Raw genomic sequence first — 24,105 nt, 5'->3', positions numbered from 1 at the left:
ATCATTCAGCACATCCTTAATCATTTCATTAGAGTGAACTCCCAGAAGTGGATCTGCTAGATGAAAGGATTTTGACAGCTATTGCCAAATCGCTTTCAAGAGAGTCTGTACCAATTTACATTCCTGTGCAGCATACAAGAACAAATATCAAAAACTTATGTTTACAAAAAACTCTGGGAATTAAAATAATTCTTTATCTTTGTATGTGTGTTGAAGATGGTTATAGATGTCATGTTTTTCAGGAAACTTGCATAATCTAAAATAAAAAATGTAGAGGTACTCTCTCTAGCTAAGCCAACTTGGCAGGTGAAATCACTGCCCTCCCCCTTAGGTGGGATCTGACACCCAGGGGAGTGAATCCCCCTGGCAACAAGGAATATGACTCCCGGGGAGGAATGTAGACCCGGCATCGTGGGACAGAGAACATCTTGACCAAAAGGGGGATGTGAAAGGAAATGAAATAAGTTTCAATGGCAGAGAGATTCCAAAAGGAGCCGAGAGGTCACTCTGGTGGGCACTCTTACACGCAATATAGACAACCCTTTTTAGGTTCTAATGAATTGGAATAGCTATCAGTAAATACCTGAAACTACCAACCTCCACTCCAGCAGTCTGGACTCCTGAAGACAATTATATAATAATGTAGATTACAGGGGGTGACAGTGTGATTGTGAAGACCTTGTGGATCATACTCCCTTTATCTAGTGTATGGATGAGTGGAGGAATGGGGGAAGAAAAAAAAAAAAAGAACACCCAGTGTTCTTTTTTACTTTAATTGTTCTTTTTCACTTTAATTTTTTTTCTTATTATTTTTGTGTGTGCGGTAATGAAAATGTCAAAAATTAATTTTGGTGATGAATGCACAACCATATAATGGTACTGTGAACAACTGAATGTACGCTTTGTTTTGTTTGCATGGTATGTGAATTTATCACAATAAAAATAAATTAAAACACACAAAAAAAATGTAGTTTAGCGACTGCAGAAGGAAGAGCCTAAAGGGACTGGAAAAGAAGATGCAGTGCACGGCCATACCTGCTGTAATTTCAAACAGAATCTTGTCGATTTCCATTTCTGCTTCTTCTTCCATGTCCTCCTGATCATCCATACTTTCAAAAGTGTCCTCCAACATCTCTTCTATGATCCCAGCCTGAACACAGAACATACAGCGTCACTTCCCTCAGCTGAGTCTGTACGCAAGAGACACCTCAAGGCGGCCAGCCCCGACCGAGCTCCTGTCCACCCTTTCTGGGGCTGACAGGCAGGACAGCAGGGTCTAAGGAAATGCCAGATGCTGCCCCTCTGCAAAGGGTGAAGGCCCAGAGGGAACTGGCTCTCTGAATCAAGCACCAAGGTCTCAGCAGAGCTTCCCAAGGTCATGAGAACTCAAGGAACTTGGTGACAGACAAGCTGTCTTGGGCAGCAACTGCCCTAACTGCAGATATCATGTGTAACTGCAGGAGCTGAAACAGGGAGAGAAAGCTGCTTGCAGCTGTTAGACACCATGATAAATGCCAAAGCAGGGTGGGGAAGCCCAAGACAGGCCTGGAGGAGGCCCAAAGGCACGTCTAGGTTAAGTTGCTCGTGGCCGCTAGGCAAAGCTCTTCTCCTGGGATCATGGAGGCAGTTTCTTGGACGCCTCCACACGGGACAAGGAATGCTCTGGAAAGTGCACAGGGCCAGTCTAGTCGGTCGGGCAAGGATCCACCAAGTCACCAGCCTGGCTCACACACCCCCGGAGGGCAGACAGGGCAGGGCTCCTGCATGCCAGGCACCCTGCAGCACCAGGCAGCCAGCGGCCTTTGCGCCCGCAGCAACATGGCACCACCTGGGGCCAAGAAAGCTGCTCTCTAGCAGCCGGCACAATAGGCCTGCAGCCTTCCCCGCTGAGCAGGCTCCTTGGTGCCAGACAAGGCCCCACTGGCAGTTGTCTGTTTTCGAAGCAAATGGGCAGAACAGCAGCCTCCAATGTCGAAAGGGGGCTGTGAAATTGCTGGGTAAGAAAGGGGGCTGCTGCTGGCTGTGGAGAAGGGCCCAGGGCAAGCTGGCGCTCAGGCTTCTGAGACGCTGCCAGGAGGGGAATCCGATAGCTTTGCCACCTGCTTGGCCCCCGTGGTCCTGGTGAGCCCAGGTGACGAGGGCCACGTGTTCCCCTGCACCCGGCCAGGGCCCAGCTCCCTCGCAACCCACAGTATACAGTATACACGGTATACAACCCCTCCCTCCTGCCTGCCTTTCTGCTCCAGCCCGCTGACATGCCTCACTGATGTGAATCCAGCTGGCACCACTTACTGCCCATTTGCAAAACCTTTTCCATGAGCAGGTAAACAAATTCACATTCAAGGTCACCCAGGTTTGGCCTCTGGCCCGGCATAACGCAGGCGTCTTCTCTGCTGATTAGAGCTGGCTTGACTGCCATAGTGTCCTCTTGAAAGCCCTCCAGTTTGGAAGTGTTTAGGTTTTAATTGGGTTGTCCCATGACTTGATCTCCTGCCGGAAGACTGGAAATTAGTCTAGATGGGAAGGTGATGCTGAGAGGTTAGGAGAGGCTGCGCCAGGTTCAAGGTCAAGAGAGGAAGCCAAGGTTATGTGAGAGTTTGAGTTGCCTCACATGTCCTCAGGGACTCCTGTTCCAACCTCTTCATCCTAGGGCACGGGACTTGCTTGGCACACCAGGTCCATCCTTCACTGGGTCAGGCCAGGCCGGCCACGCACAGTGTGTGTGTGTCCAAGAGGGGAAGCACGAAGCCAAGACTGAAATCCTTAACCTTTCATAATTCTGGATTTTCCTGCTTGGCCTCCAGAAAGATGGTTAGTGAAGGCCTCTTTGCTGCGCATGGAGCCAATGTCCTACCCTGCTGCAGCAGTGACTATGGTGTCGTGGTAGCTGAAGGAGAAAGGGGTTCATTTACATGCTGTGGCTCACTGCAGACCTATTTCACCGCGTTGAAACAGGGCAAATGCAACAGAACGTATTGAGTGAGGTGTTTCTGATTCTAGACTCATAAAGCTGCCCTGCTCTAGTTGTTGTATTTGTCTGGGCTTTGTAGAACTTCAAGAGTCGCTGATTTGGTGATTGTTAGGTGGTCTAGTTTGAGTAAATATAACGCATCGGTCTTTCTCCGTGTTCTGAGGTTTTGTTGTTTGCAAACTTCTTTTTTTGTGTTGAAAGAAAACAGCCAAAGCACCTTTGACAGAAGATTCTGAACCAGGGAAAAGGATCAGAAACATGCTTGGGGCCCCTCTTGAAAGTAGGAATCCTGAACCATCCTTTCTTTTGTATTTGCCTTCCCCTAATTTCTATTTTGGCCTAGATCTGTCCTAAAACCTCACTCCATTGCCCCTCTCCAGCTCCCCCTTCGCAACCCCTCATACACATTTAATTTTGGGGGTTATCTCCACAACTCTTCAATTTGTGTAACAAAACCTGAAGAAAGTAGGAATGCTCCATCCCTCATTCCCAGCCTTTTAAGTTAAGACTATTCCTTGACGTGATTCACGCCAAAAGATTAACACTAATGTATTTGTAATTTTCTTTTCTTGTAGTATCTTTATCTGGCTTTGGTATTAAGGGTGATGTTGGCCTCATAGAATAAGTTAGGTAGTGTTCCCTCCTCTTCAATTTTCTGAGTTTGAGCAGGAATGGTATTAATTCTTCTTGGAATGACTGGTAGAATTCCCCTGTGAAGCCATCTGGCCCTGGACTTTTCTTTATTGGGAGGTTTTTGATGGCTGATTTATTCTGTTTACTTGTGATTGGTTTGCTGAGGTCTTCTGTTTCTTCTTGAGTCAGTGTAGGTTGTTCGTGTGTTTCTACGAAAATTGTCCATTTCTTCTAAGTTATTTAATTTGTTGGCATATGGTTGTTCATAGTATCCTTTCATGATCCTTTTTATTTCTATGGGATCCATGTAATAACCCCCTTCCATTTCTGATTTTATTTATTTGCATCTTTTCTCTTTTTTTTTCTTTGTCAGGCTAGCTAAGACATTGTCAATTTTACTGATCTTCTCAAAGAACCAATTTCTGGTTTTATTGCTTTTCTGCATGCTTTTTTTGTTCTCAATTTCATTTATTTCTGCTCTAATCTTCTTTATTTCTTTCCTTCTGCTTGCTTTGGGATTAGTCCGCTGTTCTTTTTTTTTTCAGTTCCTCCAGGTGTACAGTTAGGTCTTTGATTTTAGCTTTCTTCCTTTTTAATGTAAGCATTTAAGGCTATAAATTTCCCTTTCAGCACTGTCTTTGCTGCATTCCATAAGTTTTGATAAGTTGTGTTCTCGTTCTCATTCGTCTCCAGATATTTATTTTTCTCTCTTGCAATTTCTTCTTTGACCCACTGATTAAGAGTGTGATGCTGAACCTCCATTTTTTTGTGACTTTTCCAGTTCTCCACCTGTTATTGATTTCCACCTTCATTCCATTATGACCAGAGAAAGGCTTTGTATAATTTCAATATTTTAAAATTTATTAAAACCTGTTTTGTGACCCAACGTGTGGTCTATCCTGGAGCACTTAAGAAGAATGTATATCCTGCTGTTTTGGGGTACAATGTTCTATATGTCTGTTATGTCTAGTTCATTTATAGTATTGTTTAGATTCTCTGTTTCCTCATCGATCCTGTTAGATATTCTATCAATGAGAGTGGTGTGTTGAAATCTCCCACTATTACAGTAGCAACGTCTATTATTCCCCTCAGTTTTGCTAGTGTTTGCTTCATGTACTTTGGGGCCCCTTGCTTAGGTGCATAGATACTTATGATTATTATTTCTTCCTAGTGAAATGTCCCTTTTATTAATATATAATGTCCTTCTTTGTCTCTTATAACGGTTTTGCATTTAAAGTCTACTTACTCTGATATTATAGTATAGCTACCCCAACACATTTTTGGTTACTGCTTAAGTGGAATATCTTTTTTCAGCCTTTCACTTTCAACCTATTTGTAACTTTGGGTCTAAAATGAGTCTCTTGTAAAAGAAGCATACAGATGGAGCATGTTTTTTTAAATCCATTCTGCCAATCTGTGTCTTTTGATTGGGGAGTTGAATCCACTAACATTCAATGTTATTACTGTAAAGACAGTATTTAACTTCAACCCTTTTATCCTTTGGCTATTATTTGTCATATCTATTTTTTTCTCTCTTTTTATCCTTTTAGTTAACTTACTGATAGCCTTCATTTCTACATTCTCCTCCAAGCCTCCTTCCTCTCCTGTCTTTTCGTTTCAGCCTGCAGAACACCGTTTAGTATTTCTTGTAGGGCAGATCTCTTGTTAACGAACCGTCTCAGCTTCTGTTTATCTGTGAATATTTTAAACTCTCCATTTTTGAAGGACAGCTTTGCTGGATAAAGAGTTCTAGGCTGGCAATTTTTTTCTTCAGGATTTTGAATATATCATATCACTGCCTTCTCATTTCCATGGTTTCTGCTGAGAAATCAGCACTTAATCTTATTGAGTGTCCCTTTTATGTGATGGATGGCTTTTCTCTTGCTGCTTTCAGAATTCTCTTGTTTATCTTTAGCATTTGACAGTCTGATCTGTATGTGTCTTGGAGTGGGTCTATTCAGATTTATTCTGTTTGGAGTGCATTGCTCTTCTTCAATATGCATGTTTATGTCTTTTTTAAGAGTTACAAAACGTTTAACCATTATTTCCTCAAATATTCTTTCTGCCCCCTTTCCCTTCTCCCTCTGAGACACCCATGACACATATTTTTGTGTGCTTCATGTTGTCAGTTATTTCCCTGTGACTCTGTTCAAATTTTTTCCATTCTTTTCTCTATAGGTTCTTTTGTCTGTTTGAATTCAGATGCTTTGTTGTCTTCTAATTCACTGATCCTTTCTTCTGCCTCTGCAAATCTGCTTTTGTGTGTCTCTAGTGCATTTTAAATCTCGTCCATTGTGCTTTTCATTCCCATAAGATGTTATTTTCCTTTGTAAGTGTTCAAATTCTTCTTTATGCTCCCTCGGTGTCTTCCTAATATCCTTAATCTCTTTAGCCATCTCCTTGAATTGATCTAGATTTGTTTGAACATTTTTGTTTAGTTGTTCCAAATTCTGCATCTCCTCTTTTCTTTTAATTTTTTCCTTTGGGCCATATTTTCTTGTTTCTTAATATGGCTTGTGATTCTTCGCTGATTTCTGGGCATCTGAATATCTTGATGGGTCTATTCTGAAGGTTGTTTTCTCTCATCTAGGATTTTGTTGTTGATTGGGTTTGTGTTAAGCTCTTTTGTTTTGGCCCTTTGCCAGTTCTGCCCCTGACACTGTCAAAACAATGGTGTGGCAGTGTCTGACTACGAAGGGCTAGAACAGTGGGATCCAGTGGTCTAAATTCGCCGGCCAACAGCTGGATCAGGACTGGGCTGTGTCCCCCTCTGTACCTGCAGTAGAGGACTCCACTGGCCATCCTGGCCCACAGTCGTTCCCTAGGGAAGGATCGGGTCACCTGCTGCTGCTTCCCATGAGGGTGGGGAATGGGCACCAGAAGCTGCAGATAGAATCACAGTCTCTGGCCACAGTTTCTCATTCTCTTCATCCTGCAATTCTCTAGATGATGCACAGAATTCCCCAGGTCTCTGGAGCCCCAGAATAGTTGACTCAGACAGTTTCTGCCTATTCACTCACTGCTTCTGGGAGAGGAGTGGGCTCTGTGGCTCCCTCCTTATTCCTCTATTTTCCCAGAAGTTACACACTGCTGTGTTTGGATTGACCAAACCTACTTAATTATCAATCTTAGGAAACAGAGAAACACTGGGGGACATGGGAGGATCCATGTAGAAAGTGGAGGTGAGAGATCAAGAAAGGGAAGACAAGTATGTATCCAAGTCACTCAGGAGCAAGAAACTTATGTCAAAGAGGCCACGAGATTGTTTAATAGACAGAAGAATATAAATCCATATATACTGCTGGAAACCAAAGCTGTGTGTGGAAACTTTGATTTATGGGGAGGAAGGGAAGGTAGGAGAGCATGTAGCTGTCTGTTCTTTCCCTAATCCCTTCCACACTATTCCTGAACTGCAGGAGACCAAGCCCCCTTGGACTCTGGTGACCCCATCTCTAGGGTGTATTTATTTGATGGTTGATTTTGTATGGGGTACTTCCTTTCCCTTCTGCTATAATTTTGTGACACATGCTGACCCTTCCACCTTCCCCGCTTTTCCCTGGGATAATACAATGAATAAATAAAGACTTATTGGTACCAAAAATAAATAAATAAATAAATAAATAAATAAATAAATAAAAAGCAGGCCTGAAGTCGCTGCAAGAATCATCTGTTATCCAGTTCCAGATGGAGAGTCAGTCACCAACCTAGGAGATAAGACCTCCACACACCACTTTTAAAGGACATATGCTCCCAACCTGGCTCCCTCTTTACCAGTATCACCTAAGGATTTCACATTCCAAACATCTGGGCCCTGAGCTTTTTAGGTTGCTTTTCTTTTCCATCAATTTTCTTTTTTCAGTCTCTCTCCTCCAGGTCCTCTAGTCCCATATATAACTCAAGCACATAAATGAAATTCCCTAGGATGAAGGGAGGCAGTTTCCATGCACAAACTAAAGAATTTGAAGTGTATGATCTTGGTTCTCAGACCACACACGTGAATCATGAAACAGCTCCTTTACAATCATCATTTCCTATCACCCCTTCCTCTGTGGCAGCGCAGGTAATAAGAGCTGACATCTGGGTTCCAACCCCAGACCTGTCACTTGCTACCTATGTAAACTTGGGCAAGTTACCCACAGCTCTGAGACTAGTTTTCTCCTGCATGAGAAAAGGGGTAAAAATAACTATCTTGCTGGGCCGCCAGGAGGACTCAACAGGGCAGCATGCATGGGGCACTGTCAGCTGGTGGGTGTAGTATGTGGGTACCTTTCCATTTGGTTCTCCATCTCCCCTTTTCTTAGTCTAGAACACAGGTCAGCAAACTATGTGGGCCAAATCCGGTTTAATGCTTGTTTTGGTAAACAAAGTTTTACTGGAATATAGCCACGCTCATTTGTGTAAGTATTACCTGTGGCTGCTTTCAGGCTACAAAGGCAGAGGTGAGTCTATACAACAGAGATGTACAGCCTGCAAAGCTTAAATACACTTATTATCTAGCGCTTTAAAGGAGAAGTTTGCCCATCCCTGGGCTACATTGACATTTCTTGCCAGCTCCCCTAACGTCCCTGGAGCAGTTGGAGGAAGGCGAGTGTTACAGATTGAATCCTGCTCTTCACAAAGACAGATCAAGTCCTAACACCCAGCTTGTGGATGGTGCACACTTGTACATAGGATCTTTGAAGATCCTAATGGTTAAGACAATGGAGCCAAAATGACTCAGAGTGGGCTGTAATCCAGTGTGACTGGAGTCCTCATGAGCAGACGAAACGTGGACAGAGCGAGGAGACTGGGAGAGAGACGGCATGTAACGGAGGCAGAGACTGAGTTTTGGACTGCCAGCCAGCCACCACTAGAACGCTGCAGACGCCCTGTTAACACCTTGATGTTGGGCTTCTAGCTTCCAACCAAGACAATGCATTTCTGTTGCTGAAGCCAACTGATACCAGTCTGTGGTATTTGTTAGAGCAGCCCTGGCACCTTAGGTAGGATACTGGGTTTCTTTCCATTTCCTTGCAGAGGTTGGCACTAGCAAATCTGATCTCCCTGAACCCCAGATGGCTGCCCTCTGGATCCCCCACTTCCCCTAGAGCTCTGGGCACACCATTCTTGCTTCTTTTAAGGAGTGCTCTACCACTCTGACCCAGCCCCTCTCTTGCTCAGCTCGCATGGTTTCAATCAGTGTTCACGGCAGCACAGGTGTGTCCATTCCCACCCGCCCCATCCCTACCCCGGCCACTTGCTGAGAGTGACGCCCAGTGGCTAGGAGGGAAGCAGGGCTGCTAGCCTGTCACCTTCATCATCTCTTTGGAGAGCTCCCGCATGGTGGCCTGGATTTCTGGGATCTTCACAAGACTCTGCATGGCTTTCATCACTTCTGTGCTCTTTTGCAGGGAGCCAGCCACTCGCAGAACCGCTGAAAAGGAAAGCATGGAATCAGGACTTGACAGGACGGAACAAAGAGACAGCCTGTTCCAATAAAGGGAGCAGTAGTAGTGGACTCCCAGAATTATGCATTTAGAGCATATTACTGTGCAGGTGGTCTGAGGGACTGATTTTCCTAAACTCTGTGCTACCTCGGCTCCTTCTGGCTTGCATTCTCTGAGCATACACTACCTGGCTGGTCTGGGAGGAGCCTGAAGGCCTGTGGTGACTTTAGGCAAGGAAGCCAGAGTAGAATGACTGTGACATCCAGGACAAGTCACAAATGGGGGGACTAGCTCTAGACCTTCACAGGGCCACACTGGAAAATAGAAGGCAGTAGGCCACCCAAGCAGTGGTCCCCATGCACCAGACTGGAGAGCGGCTCTTCAGTATGCAACTGGTCATGGGTCTTCAGCAACATGAGAGAAATCAGGAAAGATATAGTGAGAACACGTGTGTCAGTGCACGGAGGCCAATAGTTCCTTTCCAATGGCTACTAAAGTCTGACACTGTACACACACTACTATCTTCTTTATATGAAAGCATGGCAATAAAGCAGATGATAACCCCCCCCCCCCAATGTCTTTAGAAAGTAAAATAAAAAGAGTTGGTAAGACTCTCAAAATCTGTTTTGAAATGGGATTTAGAGTTCTCAGAATTGCTATACATTAAGCTATTAACCCAAACTGGCACACAGACTTCCTCTGGCATTGTAGTGCCAGGCTGTGGTGGATTAATTGTGTCCAAGTTTGGACATGCTCTTGGTCTTGGTCTGTATTCTGGTAGGTGTGGGCCCATTCTAAGTAAGATCTCTTTGAGACGTTACTTCAGTTAAGGTCCCACTGAATCAGGTTGGGCTATAAACCAGATGACTGGAGTCCTTTATAAGCAGAGTGAAATTCAGATGGAGAAAGAAGCCAGGAGGGACCGCTATTTGCATTGCAATAAAGCCAAGGAACCCCACAGACTGTCAGCCAGCCAGAAGGTAGTGACTCCAGGAGGAAGCATTCCTTAGAGGCTCTGAAACCATGGGCCAATAATTTCCTGTGGTTAAGCCAAGTCTGATAATTGTTTAACAGTCGGAAAACTAAAACACAGGCTAAGCCAGAAGCCACTACAATTTTAACTCAGTCTGAATCCAGGACTCTAGGAAGCTTTCCCATCTAAAAGAATATAAGAGGCAAGGAACCAGGAGGGGCCAGGGAAGTACCTGGGTGACATAAGTAGCATTTTGTGGCTTTTCTAACTGGGTCAGGAAGTTCGCTAAATGCATGAGAATACCAATTTCTCCAAATACTGGAATGGGAAAATAAAACATTGATTTACTTAATATTTGCTTAATTACAGAAAATTGTCAAGAATCTGTACCACCCTAATCAAGATAGCAGAGTGAGTAGTTCAGGGTTCCACCCCCCAAAAAAAGCTTTGAACAATCAGCAAGAACTGGTAGAAAGGACCACAGTAACAGGGTGAGCACTGAATCAAGAAAAGGAAACTTAAAAACAGTAGGATCTCAGGGTGCCCTGGCTGGCCCCTTCCCCATCCTCTTATTGGCTCAGCACCAAGCAGGACTGCGCTCCTAGTGTGGGTTCCTAGTCCTAGAGGGAGGAGAGTAATAACCTTTGTGCATATATACAAGGGTACACGTATGTCTGGTGCAATCTGTTTGGAGGCAGCCTGAAGGACTGAACCAGGACACACTTCCCAGGCTCCAAGTCCCAGATTCTTGAAGGCATCTCAGAGTGCTCCTATGCAACACTGAGGAAGAACAGTAAAATCCTAGCCACCCGGAGAAAGGAGTACCAACTGCGGGACACTGTTTCCCAGGGGAATGAGGTCATCCATTTCTTCATAAAGGGAGAAATTCCTAAGGCCATATGTGCATGCCCAGGACAAGACAAATGCTCAGAAAAGATCAGGGAATCTATGCTTTTGCCTTGAGCTGCTCTCTAAACTCATTGTAACATCTGAAGAAGAGAATAATACCAAGGCTTATCTGCAAAGACTGGGAAAGGTGTTTCTTAAAAAAAAATTTTGTTTAGCTCCTGGCATTCAAGGAAATCTCTGTCATTACACTAGCTGAACACAATCTTAAGAAACAGATACTTCAGAGTCTAAATTCCAGTGACAACACATTAAAATTATCAAAATGCCCAGGTTGCAATAAAAAATTACAAAACATGTAAAGAAACAGGAAGTGTGGCCTATGCAAAAGAGAAGATTAAAGTATTAGAAACCATCAATGACAAAGACCAGACCTGGAATATACCAAAGACTTTTTAAAAATGGTGCTTAACATGCTCAAAAAGCTAAAGGAAAACATGGACAGAGAACTAAAGAACATTAGGAAAATGAAAGACAAACATAAACAAAATATCATAAAGAGACAGAAATTATGAAAAGGAACCAGAGCTGAATACCACAGTAATAGGAAAAAAAATTACACTGAGAGGTTTGACAGCAGATTGGAGCTAACAGAATAATCAGTTAACTTGAAGTAAATCAATTGAAACCATCCAGTCTGAGGAAAAGAAGGAAAGTAAAAATAAAGAAAAGTGAACACAGTCTGAGAATCTGTGGGACACTATCAGGCATGCCACTATATGCCTTGCAGGATTCCCAGAAGTAGAAAAAAAGAGAGAAAGTGGCAGAGAGAATATTAGAAGAAATAATAGCTGAAAGCTTCCTAAAGACATAAATACACACATACATGTATTTATGTCCCAAAGACATAAATACACACATCCAACCCGCTCAATGAACTCCAAACAGGATAAACCCAAATACACATACCATAACATATTATAACCAAACTGCTGAATGCCAAAGATAAAGAGAAAATTCTGAAAGTCGCAAGAGAAAAGAAACATGTCACATACAAGGGAGCCTCAATAACATTAAACAGTGATTTCTCATTAGAAACTATGGAGGTAAGAAGGCACTGGGATGACCTATTTAAAGTCCTGAAAGGAAAAAACTTCCAAACAAGAATTCTGTATCCTGCAAGACTATCTTTCGAAAATGAGGGAAAGATTAAGACATTCCCAGAGAAACAAAAGCTGAGGGAATTTGTGACCATTAGACCAGCTTGCAAGAAATGCTAAAGGGAGTTCTATTCAGGTTGGAAGCAAAGGACCAGACACTAGATTGAAGCCACATGAAGAATCTAGTAAAGGCAATTACATGGGTAAATACAAAAGCTGGTACAAACAAAAATTAAAAAACAAAAACAAAAACATAGAAGTAGGCATTAATGGAAGTAAGGGACAAAAACGGTGTAAGACTTACAAAGGCTAACCAGCAAGATGACAGAAGAAAGTCCTGTTTTGTCAGTAGTGACTTTAAAATGGAAATGGATTGAACTCTTCAGTCAAAAGGCAGAGATTGGAAAGCATGACCCAACTATATGCTGTTTCAAGAGACCTGCCTTAAATTCAAAGATACGACTAGGTTGATGGTGAAAGGACAGAAATAAACATAACATGCAATTAGTAACCAAAAGAGAGCTGAGGTAGCTATACTAATATCAGATAAAACAGACTTTAAGTAAAAAACAGAAGTGACAAAGATGGTCCTTATATACTGATAAAAGGGACAACTGAATAAGAAGATATAAAAATTATATACATCAGAGCCCCAAAATGTATGCAGCAAATACTGACTGATTTGAAGGGAGAACTGAATGGCTCTATATTAATAGTAGGCAACTTTAACACACCACTCTCAATAAGAGATAGAACACTTAGTCAGAAGATCAGTAAGGAATACAGGACCTGGACGATACTTGAAACCAGCTAGACCTAATGGACCTATATAGAACAAACACTTCAACCAATAAAAACAGAATACACATTCTACTTGAGTACCCATGGATCATTCTCCAGGACAGACCATACGTTAGGTCCAAAAACAAGTCTCAACAAATACAAAAATAGTGAAAACATATGATGTATATTCTCTGATCACAAAAAAATGAAGCTAGAAATACATAACAAAGGGAGAAAGGGAGAATTCAAAACTATGTGGAAATTAAACAACATACTCTTAAATAATGAATGGGTTAAAGAGGACATCAGAAGCAAAATTAGGAAAATATCTTGAGGTAAACAAACTGAAAGCACACCTACCAAAACTTACGGTAGACAGCGAAGGCAGTGCTGAGAGGTAAATTACTAGCTCTAAATGCTTACATTAAAAAAAGAAGACTTGAAATCAGAGACCGAACCTCAAAACTGGAAAAACTAGAGAAAGAAGAGCAAACTAAACACAAAGTGAGCAGAAGACTGGAAATAACAAAGATTAGAGAAGAGATAAATGAAGTAGAAAACAACAACAACAAAAAACAACAGAACATCAACAAAACCAAAAGTTGGTTCTTTGAAAAGATCAAAACAAAAATTGACAAACATTTAGCTAGACTGACAAAGATAAAAAGAAAGAGGATACAAATAACTAAAATCAGAAATGAAAAGGGGGACATCACTACCGACCCTGCTAAAATAAAAAGAACTCTAAAAGGATACTAGAAAAAACTACGCCAATGCATTATATAATCTAGATGAAATGGACAAATTATTAGAAACACGCAAACTACCTACATTGACTCAACCAGAAACAGAATCTCTCTACAAACCAATTATTAGTAAAGAGATTGAATCAGTAATGAAAAACCTCCCCAAAAAGGGAAAGCCCAAGACCAGACGGCTTCACAAGGAAATTCTACCAAACATTCCAAGAAGACTTAACTCCAACTCTGCTCAAACTCTTCCAAAAACTGAAGAAGGGGGAACACTTCCTAATTGAATCTACAAGGCCAACATCACCCTCATACCAAAGCCAAATAAAGATACCACAAGAAAACAACAGCCAATATTTCTTAAGAACACAGATTCAAAAATCCTCAACAAATACTAGCAAACTGCATCTAACAGCATATTAAAAAAATTATACACCATGATCAGGTGGGATTTATCCCTGATATGCAAGGTTGGAGAAAATCAATTAACATAACGCACCACAATAACAGAATGAAGGAAAAAAACTACATTATCTCAATTGATGCAGAAAAGGCATTTGATGAAATCCAGGAGTCTTTCTTGACAAGAACACTGAGAAAACTAAAAATAGGTTGACTCTCCCTCAACATGATAAAGGGCAGCTAACATCCTAGTAATGGTGAAAGACTGAAAGCTTTCCCTCTAAGATCTGTAACAGGACAAGGATGCCTGCCTATTGTCACCACTGCTATTAAACACTGTGCTGGAAGTTCTGGCTACAGTAGCTAGGCAAGAAAAAGAAATAAAAGGCATCCATATTGGAAAGGAAGAAATAAAACATCACTTATTTGCAGATGATAGGCTTCTATATATAGGAAATCCTGAAAAATCCACAACAAAACTCATAGAGCTAATAAATGAATTCAACAAATTGGTGGGGGTACAAGATCAACCCCCACAAATCAGTAGTATTTCTATACAGAAGCAATGAAGAATTGGAAGAAGAAATCACCCAAGGGGTGGGGGGTGGGGGGTGGCTGGGAACGACGACAAATGTAACCATTCACTCACCATATACCAACCTGAATTGGGAGGAATGTCCGAGATTTCAGCATAAAATCTGAAAGCAAATATTGCGGACCCAAGCTGGGAGCCCCCTCCCCCTATGGCACAAACTGCAAAACCTCGTGGTGCTAGAGAGCAGCACTCTCCAAAACTGAAAAGCCTCGCAGTACTAGAGAGCAGCACTCTCCAAGCAAGCGAATATAGCTCAGCTAAGCTCCAACTGGGGTTTTAATAAGCACACGTGGACTGCTCAATAGAAGCTACGAATCCTCAACAAGCAGACGGAGGCTTCTGGTGACAACTGACCTTGGAGAGCTGGAGGACCTCTCTGGGAGGGAGGGGGAGCCCAGAGGACTGGGTGCTATCCCTGGCCGGCAGGTGAAACTGAGGGGGGCTGCAGACTGACCCTAAAGGGGGTCTTTCTGTCCCTTTTTCGGCTCAGTGGAGAAAGCCTCAGTCATTTTCAATTCTCAGCACTCAGACCCAGACAAGTGGAGGTAGCAGTCAGAAAATTCAAATGCAAATGACCTCTCCCCAGGGGGTATATCTTCCCTAAGAGGAAAGAGGCGGTGCCAAGCTCTACTACCTGCCTTCCATTCAGAACCAGACCCCAGAGCCTGGGGAAAACAGCATGTGCCACACCTCCTTACACCAGTCTGGAGCTACAGGCTGACAGGTGCCACTTGCTGGGCAGAAAAGCAAAGTGACTCAAGGCCTCACAAGGTGCATCAATCTTCTAAGACACCCGCAGGAAAACCTGAAGCTACTGCCTCCTTCCAAGATCTGAGCCCATTCTGGTCTAGGAAAACCTGACTGGGGTAATCAAGGAAGCCAGATGCCTAGACAACAGAAAACTGCAACCTACACTAGGATGGGTGAAGCTATGGCCAAGTCAAAGGAACAAACTTACACTTCAACTGAGATATAGGAGTTTAAACAACTAGTGCTGGATCAATTCAGAAAGTTTAGGGAAGAAATGGCAAAAGAGATGAAGCATTTAATGAAAACACTGGGTGTACATGAGGTAGAAATTGAAAGCTCGAAAAAACAACTGACAGAGTCCATGGAAATGAAGGGCACAACACACGAGATGAAGGACACAATGGAGACACAGAAAAGAACAGATAGGCAAAAGAATGGAAAAATATGAGCAACATCTCAGGGAACTGAATGACAACATGAAACACATGAATGTACGCGTCATTGGTGTCCCAGAAGGAGAAGAGAAGGGAAAAGAGGCAGAAACAGTAACAGACGAAATAATCAATGAAAATTTCCCATCTCTTATGAAAGACACAAAATTACAGATCCAAGAGGCGCAGCATACCCCAAACAGAGTAGATCTGAATAGGCCTACGCCAAGACACTTAATAATCAGATTATCAAACATAAAAGACAAAGAGAGAATCCTGAAAGCAGCAAGAGAAAAATGATCCATCACATACAAAGGAAGCTTGATAAGACTATGGGCGGATTTCTCAACAGAAACCATGGAGGCAAGAAGGAAGTGCAGCGATATATTTAAGATACTGAAAGAGAAAAACCACCAACCAAAAATCCTGTATCCGGAAAACTGTCCTTCAAATATGAGGGAGAGCTTAAAATATTCTCTGACAAATGGACAATGACAGAGTTTGTGAACAAGATACTTGCTCTACAGGAAACACTAAAGGGAGCACTACAGATGGAAAGGAAAAGACAGGAAAGAGAGGTTTGGAACACAATTTTGGGAGACAGTAGCACAGCAATGTAAGAACACTGAAGAAAGATGACTGTGAGTATGGTTGAAAGAGGAAGTTTCAGAGCATGTGGGACACCAGAAGGAAACAGGAAAGATAAAGACTGGGACTGTATAACTCAGTGAAACCTAGGGTGCTCAATGATTGCGATAAAAGGTACAAATATGTTTTTACATGAGGTAGAACAAATGAATGTCAACCTTGCAAGGTGTTAAAAATGGGTTGGTATTGGGGAAAAAATACAATCAATGCAAACTAGAGACTACAGTTAACAGAAACACTGTATTATACTGTCTTTAATATAACATAGGCAATATACCAAAGCTAAATGCATATGGGGGGACACTGGGGGAGGGTATGGGACTCTCGGCATTGGTGATGCTGTCTGACTCTTTATTCTACTTTAGTTTAATGCTATCTTTCCTTTTGTTGCTTCCTAGCTGTTAGATTTTTTTTTTCTTTTTTTCCTTTCCTTTTTTTTGTTTTTCTCCTGTCTCCCTACCTTCTTTGACTCTTCCTCCTCCTTTGTGGAAGAAATGGAGATGTCCTTATACAGATAGTGGCGATGCTGGTGAATACAAAAATACTTGAGTATACAGGAAACCATCGATTGTTTACTTAGGACAGAATGTATGGTGTGTGAACAAAACCATCTTAAAAAAAAAGGGGTTGATGAAGAAACCTTGAGGGCACTATATTGAGTGAAATGAGACAGACACAAAAGGACAAATATTGCAGAGTCTCACTGATATGAACTAATTATAACATGTAAAGTCATAGACATGAAATGTAAGTTATCAGGTATAGAATAAGGCTAAAGAATGTGGAGTGGTTGCTTATTATGAGCACAATGTTCAACTAGGGTGAACTTAAACATTTGGAAATGGACAGAGGTGATGGTAGCACATTGTGAGAATAACTAACAGTGCTGAATGGTGCATGAATGTGGTGGAAAGGGGAAGCTCAGAGTCACGTATGTCACCAGAAGGAAAGTTGGAGGTTAAAAGATGGGAATGTATAAAACATTGAATCCTGTGGTGGACAACGTCTGTGATTAACTGTACAAATATTAGAAATCTCTTTCATGAACCAGAGCAAATGTATGACACTATAGGAGTTAATAATAGAGGGGCATATAGGAAAAAAAAATATATACCTATTGCAACCTATATACTACAGCTAGTAGTATTTTAACATTCTTTCATCAACAGTAACAAATGTACTATACCAATACTATTAATCAATAATGGGGGGATGGTTAGGGGTATGGGAGGATTTGAGTTTCCTTTTTTTGTGTGTCTTTATTTCTTTTCTGGAGTAATGAAAATGTTTTAAAAATTGAAAAAAAATTAACTGTGGTGATGGATGCATAGCTGTATGATGGTACCATGGGCAACTGAGTGTACACTTTGGATCTTTGGATAATTGTGTGGTATGTGAACAATCTCAATTAAAAAAAATGGAAAAAAAAAAAAAGGCAGCCTACTCAATGAGAGACAATATTTGGAAACCACATATCCAATAAGGGTTTAATAACCAGAATATATAAAGCACTCCTACAGCTCAAAACAGAAAGACAAACAACCAAGTTAAAAAATGGACAAAAGACACGGAAAGACATTTTTTCAAAGAGGATATCCAAATGACACAAAAGCATATGAAAAGATGCTCAACTTCACTAGCTATTAGGGAAATGCAAATCAAAACCACAATGACATACCATCTCACGCTTACTAGAATAGCCATTATTTAAAAAAAAACAAAAAACGTAGAAAAGTACAAGTACTGGAGAGGATGTGGAGAAAGAGGCACACTTATTCACCATTGGTGGGAATGTAGAATGGTGCAGCTGCTCTGGAAGGCAGTTTGGCAGTGCCTCAGGAAGCTAAGTAAAGAATTGCCATATGATCCAGCAATCCCATTACTAGGCATATACTTGGAAAAACTGAAAGCAGGGACATGAACAGACATTTGCACACCAATGTTTATAGCAGCATTATTCTCAATTGCCAATAGATGGAAACAGCCCAAATTTCCATCAACTGACGAGCAGATAAACAAACTCTGGTACATACATACGATGGAATATTATGCAGCTGTAAGACGGAATAAAGTCATGATGTATGCAACATCATGGATGAACCCTGAGGACATCATGTTGCATGAAATATGCCAGAAACAAAAAGACAAATACTCTATGGTCCCACTAATATGAACTAACTAAAATGAACAAACTCTGAGAGCTAAATTTGAGAATACAGGTTATCAGGAGATAGAAAGAGGGTAGAGACTAGGCACTTAATGCTTAAGGAGTACAGAATGTTTAACAAGACTGATAGTAAAGGTTTGGAAACGGATAGCACAATACTGCGTGGTGACAGCACAATAGTCTAAGTGTAATTAACAAAGCGGAGTGTGAATGTGGTTGAAAGCAGAAGTCTAGGGTCATGAACGTCACCAGAAGAAAAGACAGAAGATAAAAACTGGGACTGTATAACTTAGTGAAACCCAGAGTGGACAATAATGGTGGTTAATTGTATAAATATGAGAATTCTTACATGAACTAGAACAAACATACATCACTATTACAAGGTGTTAATAATAGGGTGTCATATGGGAAAGAAATACAATTACTGTAAACTAAGGTCTACAGTAAACAGTAACATTGTAATATTCTTTTGTTAATTGTAACAAAAGCACTATATCAAAGCTAAATGTCAATAAAGGGGGATATTAGGGGTATGGGATTTTTTTCTTTCAAAGAAATGAGAATGTTCTCTTATTGACTGTAGTGGTGACTGCATAACTATGTGATTATACCAAGAGCCTTTGAATTGTACACTTAGGATGTATTGTATGGTGTGTGAATAAAACTTAAAAAAAAAGAACTCTTAAAACTCAACAAGAAAACAAACTACCCGGTTATAAAGTGGGCAAAATCAACAGATGAATGGATAAACAAAATGTGGTATATACATACAATGGAATATGATTCAGCAGTAAGAAGGAATGAAGTCCTGATACATGTGACAACATGGATGAACCCTGAAGACATTATGTTAAGTGAAATAAGTCAGACACAAAAACAAAAGGACATATATTGTATGATCTCACTGATATGATCTAATTATAATATGTATACTCATAGACATAAAATATAGAATACAGGTTACCAGGATTTAGAGTGAGACTACAGAATGAGGAGCAGTTGCTTAGTATGTGCAGAATGTTTAACTAGGCTGAACTTAAACACTGGGAAACAGACAGAGGTAATGGTAGCACCATTGTTGTGAGAATAAATAACAGTGCTGAATGCCGTGTGAATGTGGTGGAAAGGAGAAGTTTAAAGTCATGTATTCCACCAGAAGGAAAGTTGGAGGTTAAAACATGTTAGATGTTTTTGTTTTGATTGGGTTTGAAATTAAATCTCGTGTACTAAGTTTTAATCGTAGGTTCATTTTGGCATCCTTTTCTCCCTCACTATATTGACTCTTCCTTTTCTTATCCATTTAACTTTAAAAATAGAAACAATTCACTGTTTAACTTAACCCAACAGGGCTGAAGTCCTGATAAGCAAAGGAAACTGGACCCAGAGAGGAAGTCACTGGGAGCAGCCAGAAACCGGAAGTCAACGGAACCAGAAGAGAAAGACGCCGCCATGTGCATTGCCATGTGATGCAAAAGCCAAGAAGGACCACGGATTGCCGGCAGCCAGCCCGAGAATGCCACTTGCTGCCACCTTGATTTTGGATTTCTCCTGTCTCAAAATCATGAGCCAATAAACTCCCATTGTTTAAGCCAACCCACTGCATGGTATTTGTTTCAGCAGCCAGGAAACTAAAACAGAAGAGAACAGGCAAAACTATCATATTCAAATTGGGAAAAAAATGTTAAATATATTAGTGTCTTGAAAGCAAGGAACAGAGGTGATTTATAAAGATCCAGCTGCTCCCATATATAATGACATATTTAGGAATGGGCCAGAAATATGTTTTCCTTTTTTTGTATTGACCATAAAAATTCCAGAACTTCTCTTTACAGAAATGAATAAAAAATAACCAATTTCAGATGGCAAAAAAAAGGGGGTAGGCAGTTTAAAACAAATAGAAACTAGTTCTCCTGAAGCTTCTACATTTGCAGATGCAGAACTGTATTCTGGTGACAAAAGTTGACCAGTAGATGTAGGAAAAGGAAGTAAAAACCTGGAATAAACATGCAAAGATTAAAAGATTAATTTTTAAACATTTAATACGCAGAATTTCAAATATACACAGAAGTAGAGAAGCAACATTTCACTAAGGAGGATAGATGGGTGGCAATCAATCAAAGCACAGAAAGTACAGGCAGAACATCAAAGAAGGAAACAGCTGGTGTCTCCCTCCGTGCACTGGCCTGGCCTGGCCCTGCCTTCCGGCCCCGGGGCTGGCAGCTCTCCCGCAGGCCCTGCCACCCAAGCCCTCCAGGGCCCAGCATCCAGTCCTGATCTACCTGTGAACCTCGCTCATAACCTTCCTCCCCAACCCAAACCTACGCACCATGTGACATATTCTGCTCGGAGCTGCTGTCAGAAAGTTGTCACTTGGAAAGCATCAAATAATGACAACCCGTGAATAGCTGCCAAGAGTAACATATTACTTAACCCCTCACAGAGGCATCTTCATTCTAATAGAGGAGCAATGTCAGGAAAAGGACTGACTTTTCAAAGGGGGGATTTTCAGTGCAGCGACAGGCTGGGGGTGGGATAGGAACACCTGGGGACAAGTCAAGATTCAAACCCTCCAGGGAACTCTGGTTCCACTCCTTCAGGTGCTCTCTTTTCCTCTCCCATTCCCAAATGGAGACTACACCCTGCCCCCTGTCCCCCTGCCCCCAAGCTCCATGCTGTCTCTAATCTTCCTAGGAGCAATGCATCCTTATTCCCCCTCCCACCACCCTCCCTAGGGGTCTCCTGCCAGGCACTGTGCTGGGGGGTGGGGAGCAGGGTGAACCAAATGACCACTGACCCCCCAGAGCCTCTTCTCCCTTCAGCCTGCTCCTCTCGCCAAGGCTCTGTGGTTCAGAGCATCAAGGGCCTGTTTACACCTTTGGGGCTCATTCATTCTGCACCCCATAGCAGTTCCTGGTTTCCTCCCTTCCTCCCTGCACCACGAGACCACCCGATTCAGGACCCCAAGACTTCTCCGCTCCCAGGGTCTCCAGCTTCACATGGTCAGTCCCTCCCTACGCCTGCTGCCTCTGCTCACCAGGCGCCAAGGCTCTCCACTGCCTGCTAAATGCAAGTGGCGTTCCTCAGCCCGGCTCTCAAAGACTTCCAGAAGCCAACTGCAACAGGCATTTCCAGGTGAACTTCCCACTATGCCCCTTACAGCACTCCTGTCGAACACAGCTGGAGCTATTTCACCCGTGCCTTGGCAAGCGCTATAACCCCTCTACTCAAATGCCTCCCTCATTCTCCCCCAAATCACCCTTCGTCTCTGAACTCCCATTTTGCTTTATCCGCAACTTCCCTAAAGCTTTCCCACTGTGAACTTGTCTTTGAGAACCCTGCTCTCCCAGCAGCTCTCCAGCCCTCCCTGCCCCTTGCCCTCAGCACTCCAGCTCCCCAACCTTCCCTGGGTGCTCTGAACAGCTCTTTTCAGCCCTAGGGCTTCACTCTCGCTGGGCCCTCTGGCTGGACCCTCTATCCCCTCTGACACAACTGCTCTGCCTTTCCTGTTTCCAGCCTCCCAGTGCTCACCACTCTTCACAGTGATACACTTGTCCCTCGCAGGGGGCAATGCTTTGGCCTGTCGCTCAGGTTTTACCCCCAGGGCCCTGCGATGTACCCAGCACACGAGAGAGGCTAACACACATCTTTGGAATGAACTATTATGCTGCTCTTTGTAGCTTGATCTATCTGCCTGGGAAGCCTGGGGAAGGCAGTCAAGAAGCCGACACCTAACCTCCCCTCCCCTCCCCTTTGCTCGCTCTCTATCTTCCAAAAGGGGAGAGGGATAGGGAAGAAGGGGTGGTGGGTGGGGAGCTCAGAGGAAGACAAAACTGATGATGATAAAGAGGATATTTATAACCTACGCAGACAACAATTACCATGTGCCAAGCACCGAATTAATCTTTATCCCGTGAGGAAGAGACTATTATTATTCTCAAAATGGATAACAGAAACTTTAAGAAAATTAGAGGATCAGTTTGAGAGTTCTGACAATGACTAAAATCTTTCTCTTTCAGAAACAAACAAGCAAGCAAATAAAACACACACACACAAAATACAGTGGAAAGGAAATCATCACATGAACACATACCAAAATTGCTGACCACAAGTCCCCAAACTGAAAGGGCCTACCAAGGAATAGAAGGAAAAGACTCCTCATCGTTTAGAGATCCAAGCTGAAATATTTCCACATGAAATTCTATGATGTCTTCCATCTGCCTCAAAATAATCCAGGGGGAAAGAGAAGGAGTAGGTGGGGATATTAATGAAGTAAAACCAGCCGAGAGTTGACACTTCTTTAAGTTCAAAAGTTCTACTTTTGAATATGCTTAAAATTTTCCATAATAAGTTTATAAAAAAGGGCAGGATTCAAACAATACAAAAATATATATTAGAGTAAAAAGTGAACATTCCCATTCCACCAATCCAGCTTATTTCCTAAGTAAACCTGTTTAGAGTATAATTTTCCAGACCCCTGACTATCCATTTACCTACATACTTAAAATACACACATTCTCTCTCATTTATTTACAGAAATGGATTCATACTACATACACTGATCAGCAACTTGCTTTCTTATTAAATAATGAGTCCTTGACTTCTTCCTGATGGCTAAATACTATGCCCAAATCTGAAATGTACCATAATTTATTGATTCAATCCTTTACCGTGAGAAAGAAAATGTTAAGGGCTCCCCTATTTATAAGACTTCCTCTTGTTGGCTTTAATTATCTTTACTAACTGGGTAAAAATTCCTGATGCTTACAACGTTTGTACAAATTCAAAACTAATTTAAAAATAAAATTAAATACAAAAAACTACAAAATCAATAAAATTCACATTACAACATAAACTGCATGGGGCAGATGCTTTGCTGACTGAGCTGTCATTTCCAATGTGGGTGACGTCAGGGGTAAAACACTTGAGAACCACGTGTCTGCACCCTGCCTTGTGAGTGTGGTTTGTTTCCCATTTTTCTCTATCATGAACATGGAAAATCCTTTCATCACTTGGGACGCACCTGGCAAGACCATTTACACAGTAAATTGGGTTCTGCTCTTTTCACATTAGACCACCACAATACAATTTAGCACCAAATCTCAAACAAAACTGCAAACAAGGCACTGAAACCTCATCAAAGTAATCAATTATAATATGATTGTGAATTTATGTGTATATTAAATTCTTAAATGATACTGACGCACAAATAAAATTTTTTTTTTTTATTTTCATAGAAAACTCACAGGCATCAGAATGTATTCCCTGCTGGGGGTTATTAGTATCAGGTTTGGAATATTTACTGTGCTGGTCTGAAGCTGTTGTGTACCCCAGAAAAGGCCATGCTGTTCTTTTAATCCATTCCCATGGAGGCAGACCTGTTACAGGCGGAACATTTGGTTAGGTTGTTTCAATTGAGATGTGACCCAGACCATTCAAGGTGGGTCTTAATCCCTTACTGGAGTCCTTTATGAGAGGCTAAAGGACAGAAAAAAGCCAGAGAGCTCAGAGAGAGAGAAACTGAGCACAGAGAAAGAAACATCCAGAGAGCTTGGTAGCCCTGGAGGAGCTGAC

General features: G+C 42.0%; 1 protein-coding gene across 1 annotated transcript in view; it reads right to left on the bottom strand.

The window, feature by feature from the left end:
- The window catches only part of CHMP3 (charged multivesicular body protein 3), a 72,448-nt gene that overhangs the window by 1,288 nt on the left and 47,055 nt on the right, over positions 1–24,105 (bottom strand). The window contains exons 4-5 of the mRNA XM_037806455.1: positions 8,896–9,017; positions 1,036–1,150 (exon numbers count right to left, since the gene is read on the bottom strand). Of these exons, the coding sequence (XP_037662383.1) occupies positions 1,036–1,150; positions 8,896–9,017 (237 nt within the window). The remainder of the gene's footprint in view (positions 1–1,035; positions 1,151–8,895; positions 9,018–24,105) is intronic.

The sequence above is a fragment of the Choloepus didactylus genome, chromosome 17, assembly GCF_015220235.1.
Source record: "Choloepus didactylus isolate mChoDid1 chromosome 17, mChoDid1.pri, whole genome shotgun sequence".
Lineage (NCBI taxonomy): Eukaryota > Metazoa > Chordata > Mammalia > Pilosa > Megalonychidae > Choloepus > Choloepus didactylus.
This window is presented reverse-complemented; position numbering and strand designations above follow the sequence as displayed.